Raw genomic sequence first — 17,603 nt, forward strand, 5'->3', positions numbered from 1 at the left:
GCTACCAGATTAATAGACGAATAAGCAACCACTCATCCAGTGGGGAACTCATGAAGACATGGAAGACCTGCAAAAATGTTGTTGGATCACAAAAATAAACAGTACAGTGGACGTAACACCACTTTTCTCATGGTAACAATTATAAGCTTACACTTAACGGTAACCTCTTGAAATCCAACAAATTCTCATGTACTAGCATGCAGGTTCTAATAAATGACCTAAATCATATCAAGAACATAGCACAAATTTCCTGTTTATATGTGCACCATAAAGCATTATGTACACACCAAAAGCAAGGGTAATGTTAATCAACTACACATGCTTGGGAAAAGTATAGGCTAAGAATGACCACAAAAGAGAATGAACACAGCACTATCATATAAAAAAACAACCGCAAGTCTGCAGCAAACTCTTAGACCTGTTGTCACACAACCCATTCGAATAAATCCTCCCAGCATTCATAGGTACTGAAAAAGGAAGTCCATTGCAAAGAAAAGCCATCCCATAAGTACAATTCAGCAACCTTATACAATGATAATGGGAGGCAGTAGTACATGGGTGACGAGCTAATGTGCATACCCAGGGAATCAAGGGTAAAGGTCACTGCACTCCCCAAACACTAAACGAGCAATCTGCTTCTGCATCCATTCCCCCGTATTCTACAGGTGAACATAATACGTGTACACACTGCTATGTAGTCCCAGAGCTGGTGTGTCCCCAAAAGGGATGTACCATGACTCAACCCACCACTGGGAAGTCCACGGTCTGAGGATCAACCAGCTGTCGAACAAGTAGGCGGTGTACCTCCAGGGAAGCATAGGAGGAGGAGCTACAGGCATGCAGTGATTTATAGACAAAATATACACAGGTTACACAGGTTCTGTATAACCTGTGCAATAGGAGGAATAGCTAACCTCACTGCCTGCATGCAACCAGTCCTGAGACTGGAAATGTGCAGACAGTAGAATGTGGTGACTTGACCAGGTGTACTTCCTGAGAAGCATATGAAGAGGAGACTATCCAGCTACCTGCATGGAGTACCAGGGCAATCCTCAAGTTCTGCAGAGCCAAGACATGGTACTAAATAAGGTCAGTGAGACCCAATGTTGACCCATAAGTGTTTGAGGCTGGGCAGAGCAACAAGGTCGATGAGACCCGATGCCAACCCATACGTGCCTCGAGGCTGGGCAGAGCAACAAGGTCGATGAGACCCGATGCCAACCCATACGTGCCTCGAGGCTGGGCAGAGCAACAAGGTCGATGAGACCCGATGCCAACCCATACGTGCCTCAAAAGGCTAGGCATGAGACCCGATGCCAACCCATACGTGCCTTGAGGCTGGGCAGAGCAACAAGGTCGATGAGACCCGATGCCAACCCATACGTGCCTCGAGGCTGGGCAGAGCAACAAGGTCGATGAGACCCGATGCCAACCCATACGTGCCTCGAGGCTGGGCAGAGCAACAAGGTCGATGAGACCCGATGCCAACCCATACGTGCTTGAGGCTGGGCAGAGCAACAAGGTCGATGAGACCCGATGCCAACCCATACGTGCTTGAGGCTGGGCAGAGCAACAAGGTCGATGAGACCCGATGCCAACCCATAACTTGCTTGAGGCTGGGCAGAGCAACAAGGTCGATGAGACCCGATGCCAACCCATACGTGCTAGAGGCTGGGCAAGAGCAACAAGGTCAATGAGACCCGATTGCCAACCCATACGTGCCTTGAGCGGCCTGGGCAGAAGCAACAAGGTCGATGAGACCACCCGATGTGCCAACCAATACGTGGCCTTTAGGAGGCTGGGCAGAGCAAACAAGGTCGATGAGACCCGATGCCAACCCATACGAACGTCGAGGCTGGGCAGAGCAACAAGGTCGATGAGACCCGATGCCAACCCATACGAACGTCGAGGCTGGGCAGAGCAACAAGGTCGATGAGACCCGATGCTAACCCATACGTACGTCGAGGCCTGGGCGAAGGAACAAGGTCGAATGAGACCCCCCCGGCCAACCCATACGTGCCCCTTTGAGGCTGGCAAGAGCAACAAGGCGATGAGACGAGCCAACCCATAAAACGATTGGAGGGCTGGGCGATGCAAACAAGGCGATGAGACGATGCCAAACCCATACGTACCTCCGGAATTACTTTGCAGAGCAACAAGGTCGATGAGACCCGATGCCAACCCATACGTGCCTCGAGGCTGGGCAGAGCAACAAGGTCGATGAGACCCGATGCCAACCCATACGTGCCTCGAGGCTGGGCAGAGCAACAAGGTCGATGAGACCGATGCAACTTCAAATACGTGCCTCGAGGCTGGGCAGAGCAACCCAAGGTCGATGAGGACCCGATTGCCCAAAACCCATACGTGCCCTCGAGGCTGGGGCAGAGCAAACAAGGTCGATGAAAGACCCCAACCGATTGCCAACCCAAATACGGTGGCCTTCGGAGGTTGGAGAGCCAAAAAACAACGGTCGATGAGACCCCCGATGCCAACCCATACGTGCCTCGAGGCTGGGCAGAGCAACAAGGTCGATGAGACCCGATGCCAACCCATACGTGCCTCGAGGCTGGGCAGAGCAACAAGGTCGATGAGACCCGATGCCAACCCATACGTGCCTCGAGGCTTGAGGCTGGGCAGAGCAACAAGGTCGATGAGACCCGATGCCAACCCATACGTGCCTCCGAGGCTTGGGCCAGAGCCAAAAATTCGTGAGGGAAACCCGATGCCAACCCATTTACGTGGCCTTTTGAAGGCTGGGCAGAGCAACAAGGGTCGATGAGACCCGATGCCAACACATACGTTGCCTCGAGGCTGGGGCAGGCCCCCAACAAGGGTTCGATGAGACCCGATGCCCACCCATACGTGCCCCCCCTCGAGGGCTTTTTGGGCATGAGACCCCGATGCCAACCCATACTTGCCCTCGAGGCTGGGCAAAAGAGACCCGGGATGGCCCGAACCCCATACGTGGCCCCTCGAGGCTGGGGCCATGAGCACCCCCGATAACCCATACGTGCCTCGAGGGCTGGGCAGAGCAACAAGGGTCGATGGGGAGCACCCGATGCCAACCCATTACGTGCCTCGAGGCTGGGCAGAGCAAACAAGGCGATGGAGACCCGATGCCAACCCATACGTGCCTCGAGGCTGGGCAGAGCAACAAGGTCGATGAAGGACCCGATGCCAACCCATACCGTTGGGCCTGAGGGCCCTGGGGCGCCAACAAGGTCGATGAGAAACCCCCCAGGCCCAACCCATACCGGTTCCTTGAGGCTGCATAGCAACAAGGTCGATTGGGTTTGACCCATGCCAAACCTACGAACCCACGTGGCCCTTGAAGGCCTGGGCTTAGAGCAACAAAAAGTCCCCGATGAACCCGATTGCCAACCCATACGTGCCTTTAGGGCTGTCCAAGAAGCAACAAGTTCGATGGAGACCCCGTGCCCAACCCCCATACGGGCCCTGGTCCCGAGGCCAAAACAGTCTTTTATAGACCCGAAAACCCACCCTTCCCAATAAGTGGCCCTTGAGGGGCCCTGGGGCCAGAAAGCCCCCCCCAAACCGATGTCGGGTTTTGAAAATACCGGGCTATGCCCCAACCCATACGAAGGCCCTTGAGGAGGGCAGAGCGACAGTCGATGAGACCCGATGCCAACCCATACGTGCCTTGAGGCTGGGCAGAGCACTCCTAATCTGCAAAGGACCTCTTAACGCAGTAAATTCTCCCCTACAATGGGAACACTGATGAATCTGGATGGAAGATAAGTATTAAGCAGTCTGGATATACTTGACAGAAACAGAAAGGATGAAATTTTCATCCATTAATACCCTTTTTATCTCAGAAAAAGGTACCACTGCTTGAAAACAAAAACCCCAAACAAAAAACAAATTCAATTTCGTTTTCAGGAAGAGCACAGCACAACATTCTTGCATGATGACAGACAAAGAAAGTGCTTAGTGGTGGTGGTGGGAGCATTAGCAACAGCAATGAAAATGACAAATTTTTTAATCAATTTGTATTTTTCATAGCTAACAAATGTCTTAACAATTGGATAATCTTCTTGTGCCAGCTGGAAACCGGTTAAAAACAATCAAAAATTGTAAAGCAAGGAATCTGTGGCATCTTGCAACTCATACATACATGAGGTTGCAAAGTATACCAATGCTTAAAGGGGTCATATTTATATAACCATAGGGAAAATAGCACTAGCTGTGAATTTGTAAACCTGTCAACATGTATGAAATTGGAAATAAAAAATAAAAGATTAACACTACTCGGCAACGTTACATTTTGGACGATATAAAAAGAATCATGTCGCCTCAGATTTGAGCATGACTGTACATCAAGTTAAGATCAACTCTCTCTCTCTGACAGTATTTTTCTTGACATTTATTCAATGAAACACAGTATTGCACTTAATACAATACAGTAGTTTTACTTATAACGTAAATACATTTTTCACAGTGCATGTGTGCTTGCGTATACATACAAACATCACATTATGATATAAACTGCATTCTTACTGTCAATTTGCTCTCTATCTCTCTCTCTTTCTCTCTGGGTTATTCTTTATGAAAAAACTTTGACCGAGAATGAAAGACAAGCAATTACCATATTACTCATGAAAACAATTTGATATCGGGGAGAGAGAGAGAGAGAGAGAGAGAGAGAGAGAGAGAGAGAGAGAAATGGCATGCAAAGCACTGTATATGTGGTATATCTTAATGTGATGCATGTGTACTTGCACATATATACGGACAAACTGAAATAAATATGAGTATAACACTTCATTTCTTGAAAACACAGACACAAGGATGTTTATGGTACCTTTACTATTTTATATTTTTGTGTATTCTGTAAATCCTGGAAAAAAGCCCCCTAAGTAGGCAAGCCTGCAATCAGCTTTGTGTTTGTTAAAGTATACTTCATAGTACTGTACTGAGTATACTTTTAGATGCAATTCACTTAGCAGATTTCTGTCTGACATTGAGTGACAAGTATATCAATATTTTAATTGAATTAAAACTAGGGATGCACCAATACTAAATTTTTGGCCGATACTGATATCAACTTTTAAAGCTGATACCGATACCAATACCTGTTACCTCCATATTACTGTTATTTAAGGGAATATATATTGTTACTAAAATCATTCTTGTTTTATGGTTATTGTATATTAAAGATTCAAAAAGTTGAAAGGTCATATAAATTTTACTGAAAAAGAACATCAAGTATAACTATTTAGTATTTAATCCCTTTATTACTTGGATATTGTTTGCCTTACATTATGGCTACCATTAGAAGACTTAACAATTTAGGTACATGGTGCTTACTCAAATTCATGGGGTGACGAGGAATCTGAAATCACTAATATATACTTTAATCTGAGTTTTAATTTATACAGTGGCTAGAAACAGTTACCAGAGTCATTTATTTAGATTATGAAAGGTTCTGTTTGTTGGGATTTGTTAATCCCTAAACTAATGACTAATGACAAAAGTATCAGTGGTATCTAGCAGAAATTCACGGATACCGATACCACTACCAGAAAAACTAGCCAATACCAACAATACCGATACTGATACTTGGGCACATCCCTAATGGAAAAAACAAAATACTGGGTAGGATAGGCTATCAATTACTTTACATGGAAATGATTTGCACTACAATCTAAGCAACTTGCTCCTTAGTACTATACTGATTAGACAGATTTCATTACATATTGGAAAGGGGGCAGATCCCCCAACTGATTATTAAGTTGAGGTGCCACTAACAGATGTATAATTAATTCAATATGAAGCAGAGACATTGGCAATTGATAAAAGTGTCTCTTGACTTCCATGGTTGGAGTGCACTGGGAAGACTGTAACTGCAGCATAATTACCTGTTAAAATCAGGACGACTTTTGCATTCCTCCTGGAAGGGAATTCCATTTCTTATTAGAATTTCTTCCAAACGTTTGATGTACATATCCTGTGCATAGCTATATGTACGATACCGTTCCATTGCTTGTACTGCATGTACCCTACATTTATGTTCATGAAGTAAGCGCTTTTCTCCAGTTTTTCTCACTTGTAACACCATTGCTGTAAATTCAAGAAACACAGTACAGTAGCTGTAAAAAATATTACGATACTCTGTCGTATGTGCTTCTGTATGCTCTACCATAAAAACTGGGCTAGGGCTAATTTCAACTTACTTTAATATCAGAAATAAGGTAAGATCATTTTCATTCATACAAAAAACTTACAAAACACTTACTGGAAGGCATTTCTTCCTTTGTACTTAACATAGACTTTCATTACCAACAACATACAGAAATGATCTACACACCTCAACAATGATATGCGAAGAACCTCATTACATTAAAAAATATATTTTATTGAAACAATAAAATTTTCATACAAACCCATTACTCTTAACTTAGCATAGTTCATGCATCATCCAAATCTACATAGCAGAAAGATACAAAATAAAACTTCCAAACTTCCATATCTAATGAAGATGTGTTCTCAGCATCTGAGTCTCCTGTTTTGCTTTTTAAAAGGCTTGGAGATGTCTTCCCTTCCACATGCTGATTCTTCCATGTCCACTTCTCAATAATCAGTGATGGGAAAGTTTATGAACAATCTTTGTTAAAATGACAATTTTTCTAAGACAATTTATATTTTTCATAGCTACAAACCTGAGGTCTTAACAAAAGGATAATTTTCTAGCGCCTAGCTGGATCCGGTTAAATCGCAGATTAAAGCAAGGAATCTTGTGAGATCTGGCAATGCATGTGTATACTGGGTGGAATGTGGTCAAGGACCACACACCCATGCCACCGCGTTCAGTCTTTCCCAACCCAGGATGCCTTTAAGAAGACAGAGGGGCAGCTCGAGGTGGGCGTACAACGTTAAGACCTCAGGTTTGTAGCTATGAAAAATACAAATTGTCTTTGAAAATTTGTCATTTCTTCATACGCGACCAAACCTTCAGTCTTAACAATAGGATAGACTTATACTTGGAGGGAGGTAAAGACATCCTAAACCAGCTGGGGGCCTACCCATCAGTCCACCTCCAGAAGAAATATCTACCGAAGAGGGACTGATGCCCGTGAGAAGCTAGATACAGTGATATCAAACAACTCAGCAACTGGGTTACCTACAATGATATATGGGATGAATCACTGCATAGGGAACAAAAGAGAAACTTTGACTGTTCAATTAAAAAACCAATGCTCCAGGGTTCGTTACTACAAGAATCCATCTTTTCCGATGGTGACTTCAAATCCATCTGAAAATGAGAATATAATTATCAAACAATGAAATGTTAAAGTTCGTCAATACTACTCCTTACTCTCCCTTGCTAAGGAACGAAGCGTATGCTACCAAACAGAGGGCTGGATATCTGTACACCAAGCAACCAAACTATCAGTATGACTACCTTACTCACCTGTATCAGACCAGTCCAGTGAATGACGTGGGTATTCCTCAACCCACCTGTAGGAAGAAGGAAAGGTACAAGAGAAAGAGAGACCAGCCAACTCACTCATTCTCTCATCCACACAATCATCTTAGGTAAGGGCAACGATGAGTTACACAATCTGTTGGGCAGCCACCACAGGACCTAGGGAAAATGTGTTGATAGATCTGTGGGCAACATCTTTAAGATAGAAAGAGGTGAACGTGGACTGGCATAACTAAGTACCAGTGTTCAGAACTCTATGAACAGATAAATTTTTCTTGAAAGCCAGAGAGGGACCAATACCCCTGACATCAAGTGCTCTAGCCTATACAGACATGGCAGCGGAATCATCAAGAGTCAAATACACTTGTCTGATAGTTTCACGTATCCAAAAAAAGATTGTACTCTTGGACACCTCTTTCTTCATAAGCCCCGTGCTAACAAAAACCCTACAACAACCTGGCCTAAGATGTCGTGTCATTTTGAGATAGCAACGCAGAGCCCTGACAGGACATAGCAAAAGCTCTTGAGAATCACCACCTACAAAGTCATTCAGTGATGGAATGGAAAAGGAGGCGACCCTATCATCCTGCACTGAGGGATTCTGGGTCTTAGCCATGAATTCCGAACAAATTCGAAGGACACTGGCCCCCAACCCCTGGTGTGCTTCACAACATAGCTCAGGCCGTGTAGCTCCCCCACTTTCCTCTAAGATGCCAAGGCCAGGAGGAAAACCGTTTTAAAAAGAGTGTCAAGTTCCAGTCAGACGAATGACACAAAGGTTCATAAGGAGCTTTAGTGAAACTTCTCAAGAACAAGGAAACATCCCATGTCGGGGGCTTGACCTTTCTAGGAGAACACAACTGTTCAAACCCCTTAACTAGCAAGGAGAGTTCCCAGGATGAGGAGATGTCGATACCTCTAAGATGTAACACTAAGCTCAGGGCTGCCCTGTAGCCTCTAATGGCAGAACAGACGAACCTTTCTCATTCTTGAGGAAGGTCAAAAAGTCTGTTATGTGCTGAATAGAGGTTCCGAGTGGAGAAAAACCCTGTTTATGACACCAATCACAGTAAATCGCCCATTTGCCTTGGTAAATGGCAAAGGTAGAATTTCTGAGACTGCTGGACATATGCCTGCAGTCCTCTGAGAAAAGCCTTTCACTCAGAGGAGATACTTGATAGCCTCCAACCGTGAAGAAACAGGGATTCTACTGACTGGTGGAATCTTTCTACGTGTGGCTGACAAAGTAGATGCCACCAAGGGGGAATCTCCCTCGCCACCTCCAACAACAACGACAACAGATCCGGAAACCATTACTGCACCTGTGGCCACAGAGGGGCTACCAAAGTCATCCTAAGACTCTGCGAACTCATCAACCTGTTCAGGACTTGACGGATCAACCAAAACATAGGGAAGGCATACACCTCCAGGTTGTCCCAGGGATGCTGGAATGCATCCTACGCTAACGCCAGAGGATTTGGAACCACCGAACAGAATATCTCCAGTTTCCCATTGAACAAGGTCACAAAGAGGTCCAGCATGGGTTTCCCCCAAAACTTGGAGGAGCTTGTCTGCCACAGCCTGATGAAAAGACCATTCTGTGCCTAGGATCTGATCCTGACGACTGAGCTTGTCTGTGACCACATTCCTTCTGCCTGGGATATACCTGGCTTAGAGCTCTACCGCATTGCTGACCGCCCACTGGTGAACCTTGACTGTCAAGGTGTGAAGTTGACGTGAAATCAGGTCCCCCTGCTTGTTCACATAAGTGACCACCTTGGTGTTGTCTGACATGAGAACAACAGAATGACCCTCTACTTTCTCCCGAAATTCCTTCAGACCCAGAAAGGCTGCCTTCAACTCTAAGACGTTGATATGCTGCTGTTTGTCCTCCAAACTCCAAACGCCTGAAGTAATGAGGCCGCTTAAATGAGCACCCAACCTGCGAGGGAGGTCCAGGGGAAGAGAATGCAGAGGAACACCCTTCAAGAGATTCTGGTTGTCCAACCACCAACCCTTATTAGGGGCAAGTCCCCCGCCGGAGACCAGAATTCCCTGTCTCCATTGCAGAGACCGAAGATGAAGTCCCCCATGAGGGACCAGCTTCTCCAAAGAAGACAAAATTCCCAGAAGAACCTGCCACTGATGAGCTGACTGATGAGGTTGTGATAGGAAGTAGTGCGCCACCAATCACAACTTCTCCAACCTCTGATCCACTGGGAAAACTCTTGAAACTGCCGTATCGATGACCATGCCCAGATAGAGAATCCTTTGACTGGGTACGAGGTTTGCCTTCTCTTGGTTTACCATGATGCCGAGTTCCAGACATAACCAAAGCAGACGATCTCTGTCCTGCAGCAGCTTCTCTCTGGAACCTGCCAAGAACAACCAATCGTCGAGGTACCTCAGCAAACAGATCCCCTGAGCATGGACCCAACTTGAGTCGAGAGAGAAGACCCTTGTGAACACCTGAGGGGCTGTGGTCAACCCAAAGCACAGGATTGAACTCAAAGACCTTGTCTCTGAGAGAGAAGCGAAGGAACTTCCTGGACAACAGATGAATAAGGATCTGGAAATATGCATCCTTTAAATCTATCGACAGCATGAAGTCGCTTTCTCTCACAGCTGCCAACACTGATCGCAGGGTCTCCATCTTGAACTTCGTCTTCCTGATGAAATGATTCAAGGTGGATAAGTCGATCAGTCTCCATCCCCTTGACGCCTTGGGCACCAAGAAGATGACTGTAAAACCCCAGAGACAGACGCACCTCTTCCTCTATTGCATCTTTGTCCAGCATCTTCTGCACTTCCTCCTGGAGAGCCAAGAACTTTGGAGAATCTGGGGGATACACCCAACTGAGCAGAGGTTTGTCCAAGAGCAGGGGAGAGAAGTCGAATGGTAGTAGATACTCCACCCGATGGACATCTACTACCCACTTCTCTGCCCCATAACTCTTGACTCCTGGCCTATGGCCTGCCAGGCAACCCCCCACCCGTGGCAAAGGAGAGGGGGAGGTGCCCAACCTAACGACGATCCCCCTTATTTCTGCACCTGGAGCCCCTTCTTGACTTGTAAGAGTGGGAGTGAAAGGGACGTTGGTCCTCTGACCTAGAATGGGACGAATGGGAAGGCCCTGCCGAAACCGAACTCCTAGATGGCCTACCAGGCAACGATCTCTGTAATTGCTGCTGAGCAAGAGGAGCAAGAGGGACAGGATGTCTTGGAGAACAAGACTCTGACTTTGACACCGCCTGGTGCACTAACCTGTCCCTCATGTCAGCCCGGCATCAGTCTATCGCCTCCTCCAGCTCAGTCCAAGGGAACAGGAACTGAGATTCTAAAAGGTCCCCATTCCTTAGTGCCAACAAGGACTCAGGGTCAACCGATCTTGCTATCCTAGACAAAGCCGCATCTCTTCTTATCAGAAGAAGATTGGCCAACAAATTATTATTGAGATGTGCGAGATACAAGAACGCCTTGCCCTGCGGACTGCAACAAACTGGCAAGAGAAGAAGCCCTCACCAACCCCTCTGGGGACCTGTCAGACACAATTTTGGCAATGACCCTCTACCAGAAGTTCAACCATGACATTGTCTGTAACATGGAGGCTGCCGTAGACTCCAAAGCTGAGGCATCCTGCAGAGACAAGGACGGCGCCACCGACCTCACCTGCTCCAAAGTCAACCCTGGCTTCAGACGAATGATGTCCAGGTTACGATGACGAGACAACAAGTAGGGAGAGTTCGTAGCCTAATACTTCCTGTGCCTCGTGATTGGAGGGGGAAACAACTTGGAAGAACCCTTGACCGAAGAAACCCGTCCCAATCTGACACAAGGCTTTCACCTTTTGCAAGACCGACTGGACACGCCCCCATAAAGGAAGCTGAAACAATAACTTGGGATCTTGCGTAGCCCCCAGCAAGGCTTCCAAGCATGAAGGGGTGAAAAACGACCAAGCCTGATTCCTACTCTCCAAATTGTTGAACGAATGAGATCAACAACTTTGGTAAAGAAAGACAAAAACTCTTGCGTGTTTCCTTCCTCCTGCTCAGGCAACGGAGACCAACGACGAGATGAAGCAGGCTTATCCAACACGCCTTCCTTGTACAAACCAACAGAAGAGCCAGCAGCCAAACAGTCCGAAACCCCAGCCGACCTGTCTGGGCTGGAACCAAGCACCAACTCCTGCGACCTGTCTGGGCTGGAACCAAGCACCAACTCCTGCGACGAACCAACCACAACACTAGGAACATTACTACGCACACTCCCAATAGATGACTCACGTTCATGGCCATGTACACGTCCGTGTGGGCACAGCACGTACATGTGAAGGAGAAGTGACTTGAACACTTGACAAAGAACGAGAATTCCTTGGAGTCGGACCCTGGACAGCATCAAGGGGAGGGGGAGATGAACACTCTGGCTGCACTACTTCTGCATTCACAACCTTGATTTCTTCACAGGCTCCTTGAGATCCTTACGGCGACAAATAGGCCAGGTGCCGAAGAAGTAGAAGAATCAAGAACATGCGCACGAACGTGTGAGGTTGTAACACACTCGTGACTCAAAGCAGAGGGCGAAGCAGCTACTGCAGATTACACAAGGGATGAAACATTAACACTCTCAGGAACAAGGGCGAGCCACTCCTCACTCGTGGATGAAGAAGAGGCAAAGTCTTTAATCTTCCAACACTTGATACGCTGACGCGGCAGAGATAGGGGAAAAGGAAAGTATGACAGCACTTATTCCTTACACATCCTCTTGGCAGGAGGGGGGGGCATGCAACACACTTGCTCCCAAAAACAGAGTACAATCTCTTAAGAACCCCCGACATAAAGCCTCAGATGGATCAGCATGAGAGGGCACAGACGACATGGAAGGGAGATAGAGCGTACTGGAAGACAGCAATGACATCATGGGAGCATGTGATGACAACACAGAAGAGCGAGACAGTGCAGCAGAGGGAACTGGGAGTGACGTTATCAATGGAAGTGACATGACCAGCGGTGCTGACGTCAAGGCTTCCCCTCGACCCGAGGAAGCGGCAGGCACCACTGGTGGGACACAAAATGGCTGACCATGTGATGTCTCCGACTCAAGAAAGCGGCAAATTCACTGGCAGAGCAATACAATATGGCTGACCCCAGCTACCAATGAAGACGAGGCCAAGAGGAGGGGGGAGTGCTTGGGTAGCCTGAGGGGGAGGCAAGCATCCATGAAGTGCATCTGCAAACCCTCCAAGAAGGGTAAACCCCATAGCCCAAGTGACCCCCAGAGTGCCGCCATTTTCGATGCCTCCAACCCTGAAACAAAAGAAACTGATGAAAAAGCCTCCTCCCTTGCAGGAAGCAAACCTAACTCCCAAGGAAGAGGGGGCAACATTACACAATAAATCAGCCTGAGGGCCTCCCGATACTTACAACAACGAATCGATGAAAGTAAAGGAAGGAGACAAAAGCACAACTCTAGCATGGGGTGTGACTGCAGCAGAAGACAAAACATCGGGACGAGGAGATGAAAACCCTTCCCATGAAGGAAGGGTAGAAACTCTACAATGCTCCCTCTTACTAAAAAACAACTTCCACTGCTCTCTAGGCCACGCACGACATTCCGGGCAGGGATTTGTTATGGTACAAACATTAGCACGACGCCTACTGCATGTGGAGTGTGGGTCTGTTGCTGAAGAAGCCAGGAAACAAATACATGGGAAACCTTGAGTTCCCAGGCACATACATCGGCAAGGCCGGGAAGGAGCAGAAGAATCCATAATACAAGCACCACACACACACACACAAACACACACACACAATCACAAGCGAAAACGGGCAATGAACCGGGTTAAAGGCCAAGAGAGGGCAACCGCAACTCTAACTGCGGTGGAGTGGGTGCATGGTCCTTGACCAGTTTTCACCCGATATACGCATGCATTGCCACACCCCACAAGATTTCTTGCTTTCCATTTGTGAATTAACTGGATCCAGCTGGGCACTAGAAAATTATGCTATTGTTAAGACCGAAGATTTGTTCGCGTATGAACAAAGTATAAATGGAATACAAACTATAAGGATTTTGGCTATTCTACCAAAGGCTCTAGCTCCTTCACTGGACTTAGAGGGCTGTAAGCTTCCTCCTCACTCTAAGAGATCTCCTCTAATAAAGGCTTGTCAGTTAGCTCTATAAGTACAGGTAGTGTTCGAGTTACGATAATTCGTCTTAAGATAATCCGATTTTACGATGGAGTTAGCAGTTAATACTGATATGACAATATTTTGAAAATATTTTTAAATTTTACTCGTAACAGGTGCAGCCCAACAGCATACAACCAGGCAGCAAGAGAGACAGACCAAATTACAATTGCCTAACTCTAACCCATCTTCTAGTTAAATAAGTTAAAAGAAAAAAAATAAAGCTAAAGAGAATAATGAAAGTTTTGCTTCAACATTTTACTCGTTTGGTAAATGTGTACAGTCGTGAACAACTGAACGAGAAACATTTTGCTAAGTACATCCGAATTGGATAACATCCACTTGGCTTGTATTTCAACCATTGTACGATAGTAAACAATTACTGCATTTATATTATAAATGATGTTATTAACTTTGTTTGCTATAGATCAAAGATCAGCAAGGAAACATACTGTTTAATTTAAAGTTGTAGCTGAAGCTGAGAACACTTTTTGAGCTGATAATGACTGTTATTGTGCATCGGTGACAAAGATAAAACTCCAGTAAACTTATCCGATCAAACACAGCCCTAGATAAAGTTGAGAGAGAATCATTTTAATCAAAACTTCATGTCTTGAAAATACAGTTTACTGCTGTTTTCACGCCAACAAAAGATAAATAACGTAACAGTAAAGCTCGTATTAAGAAGAAATCAAGTGAAAATAGCGAATGGAATCACATAATTTTCCTTACACAATAAACATGCCAACAAAGCAATCTGTTAACGAAAAAATAATTTACTTCTCAACGAGACGTATTAAATTCATATTTCGACTTAAAATTAAGATGTCTCATAACGAAAAGATGACCTTGTCTCATATAAGTTATTCTATTTTGCTAACTAGTAGCAAAACAATTCGCTCCAAACTGAGTTAAATACGACGAAATAAAGTCGTATTCGCCATCATGTGATTTCCAAACCAAAACATTGACAGCTTTGTTATTATTTTATGATACAATATGTAATATGAGAATACATACAATATAATAGGACAGAGTAATATATAATTTTTAAAAGATTCACTGAAAAGATGCATTTTCGTTAGGTTTTTATTCCATAATTATATGTAGGCATCAGCAGCCTGATAGGTATCGCTCAATAATGCCGATATCGGTCCAAATCTGAGTCCGATTTACCATGGTATCTATCATCATATACGCTAGGCTAACTTGTTAATGTTATTCAATATCCCTTAGTATTGAATTATCATAAGCCAATATGCATCGAACCTAGAGAATTAGCTGAAATTAATAATTACTATGCCATATATGTATAAGTATACTCTGTAGTGTAGGGTACGCTACCCTATATGTAAAGATGGTACTGATTACCCTAGTGTAAGCTAGGCTATATTCGAGATACGATTTTTTCGACATACGATGGGTTTTTTGGAACCTAACCCCATCATAAGTAGAATATCTGTACTGAGGTTTACACTGTGCCTCTCTAAAGTTGCATACCCACGGCAACATGTGCTGGTATACATGCTAGTACCAGTAACTCATCTTACATGCTCATGTGAATCCCCTCAGTAAGTAACTAGGGCTGCCTGGTGGTGCCCCTTCAGTCATTCAGTCGTCCATCAGCAGCGCCTTAGATTTCTGTAGCGAGGTAGAGGTGCATATTGCAACTGCTTCATTTAATCATGCCTTGCAAGGGAGCCATACTCACAGCTATAATAGGCCAACAAGGAGACACTGGCATTTTTCAAGTTGTTTACAAGCCCTCACATTTGATATTGGTGATTTGTCGGCTATACCTTTTTCTGAGCCAATCACTCTTGCGATCAGACGTTATTCCAAGTCTAGCAAGCTTAGTTCACTGACAAGTCCATAACAATCCCCAGAATGGACCTTTACTCCCTTCAAAATTCATAAATCCTTTTTGTACAGCTTTGTACAGTGGGCCTACTAGTATTTGCATTAGGGAATTGTGCTCCCATGACTGTTCTCTCCCCAAGTCTAACCTATATAGCATGCCTTTTCTTCTACTACCTATTTTTCTCTCATGGCTTACTAGCAACAAATATCCAAAAAACCTCCTCTACCCGTGTGTGCAACACAACTGTACCTACTTGCATGTGATTCATCTGTACCTGGTAATATGTAAGCTTCATTCAAATCCCACAATTTCTCTGCCTCAAGTCATATGCACCATTCACTCATTCCTCCTCAATAACCTGATATTTTCCAATTAGTACTAGAAGCACTGACACCTCATACGAAGATAGCAACTGTTGTTAGATACAAAAGTAGGTCTGAGCCTTAAATCATAACCTCTTCTTATTACTCTCTCCTTCAACTGAGAAGATATTCCTTTTCTCCAACAATTGCTGCTGTCATGGTTTCTCATGGCATTATTATTATTATTAATAGGGCTTAGTTTTTCCAGACCTCTGAGTCTTGGCAAAAAAGTCACCGATCTGTACATCTTTCAAATCTATTTTCCTGCATACAAATGCAGTAAATGCCAGGTAAATGTTCCTAGGGGTGATGCTTGTTGCAGCTAACAGACAGGTGTTAGAATGAGGGCCAGAGATATGCTACTGGAAGTTGCTTGAGAATCTGACTACCTAGCCAAACTAAAAAAAAGACTGGTGGCTTCCTCAATACTATAAGGTACGATTTTATATTAAAAAAATTAACCAATGTCTTAAAACAAAAGTTAGTTAGAAGTCTCTCATATATGCTGCACTCACTGGATTTTTTAGTCTGAGATCTACTGATATGGAACAGGACCTATTTCTAGCTGCCATGGTTAAGGGGGCCGGCCAGCTAATGCCATTTTTTAAGGACAGGACTTTGACATCCATACCACTTAATAAGGTGACTTGGGACATCTCCAAACCACATATGATTTTTGCCTCTGAACTTCGGTTTTGTGACACCAGGGTGATTTATCCCGAAAATAACCATTTTTCACATTCTATCTCCTCCCTTGACATTTAATATTAAGACCTGGGATTACTATCATATATAGACCTGATGTAGACCTCCAATCAAATGAAGTTTTTTTTCTAAAGGTCATTTTTTTGCTAATATGAATTTTTCATTATGGTAAAAAAATAAACCCTATAAATCAGGAAAAAAAATATAAAAAAAGACAAAAAACAAAATTGGGAAAAAATAGCCCTATTTGATTGTTCTATAATGTCTTTCTAAGTTATATACCAAATTTCAATACTACAGCTTTAAAACTAAGTGAGAAGATAGAATTTGAAGGTCAATAAGTATAGTTTTGAGGTACGGGTGTTCAAAGTTTTCCTTTGTATTTTTATAAAGACAATGTTAAGAAATAATGATTACTATGAATGTGTATTTCATTTTTGGGTATTATCAAAATTTAATCAGATACGACGATCCCTTTGCTCATATATCGTAGCCTGGGGCACTGCGTCAGGTAAGACAGGGCACTCCTTCCTACACAACTCTCTCTCTCTCCTTCACTAACTCAGCTTATTACAGCGAATTTTCTTCTTCTGTATGTTAGTGAGATGTTTTCCTTGTATTTTCCTCACTGGCATGATGAAATTCTTGCCGAAACAAAGATAAACAAACGTAAAAGCAAGAGAATGTCAGAGGTGAAACTCGAACGTGTACTCTCTTTTTACCAAGACAACACTCTTTTTACAAAGACAATGTTAAAAAATCATGATTATTATGAATTTCATATTCCTTTTTGGGTATGAATAAACCAAAACTGTTATTTATCATAAATGAAGACCCCTTTGCTCAAAAATCATAGCCTGGGGCACAGTGTGACATGTGCATCAGGCAACACGGGGGGGTTCCTTACTACACACCCCTCCCTCTTTCTCTTCACTAACTATGCTAATATCGCGTATATTATGATATTCTGTAATCATATTAGAGCGAATTTTCTTCGTCTGTATGTTAGCAAGATGTTTTGCTTGTCTTTTCCTCATTGGCA

At 44.4% G+C, this 17,603-nt stretch overlaps 1 protein-coding gene across 5 annotated transcripts in view; it reads right to left on the bottom strand.

Annotated features, from left to right (window-relative positions):
- The window catches only part of LOC135219370 (voltage-gated hydrogen channel 1-like), a 287,846-nt gene that overhangs the window by 20,232 nt on the left and 250,011 nt on the right, over positions 1-17,603 (bottom strand). For all 5 annotated transcript variants that reach the window (XM_064256083.1, XM_064256084.1, XM_064256085.1 and 2 more), the window contains exon 5: positions 5,880-6,081. In XM_064256083.1, the coding sequence (XP_064112153.1) occupies positions 5,880-6,081 (202 nt within the window). The remainder of the gene's footprint in view (positions 1-5,879; positions 6,082-17,603) is intronic.

The sequence above is a fragment of the Macrobrachium nipponense genome, chromosome 1 (genome assembly GCF_015104395.2).
Source record: "Macrobrachium nipponense isolate FS-2020 chromosome 1, ASM1510439v2, whole genome shotgun sequence".
NCBI classification, from domain to species: Eukaryota; Metazoa; Arthropoda; class Malacostraca; order Decapoda; family Palaemonidae; genus Macrobrachium; species Macrobrachium nipponense.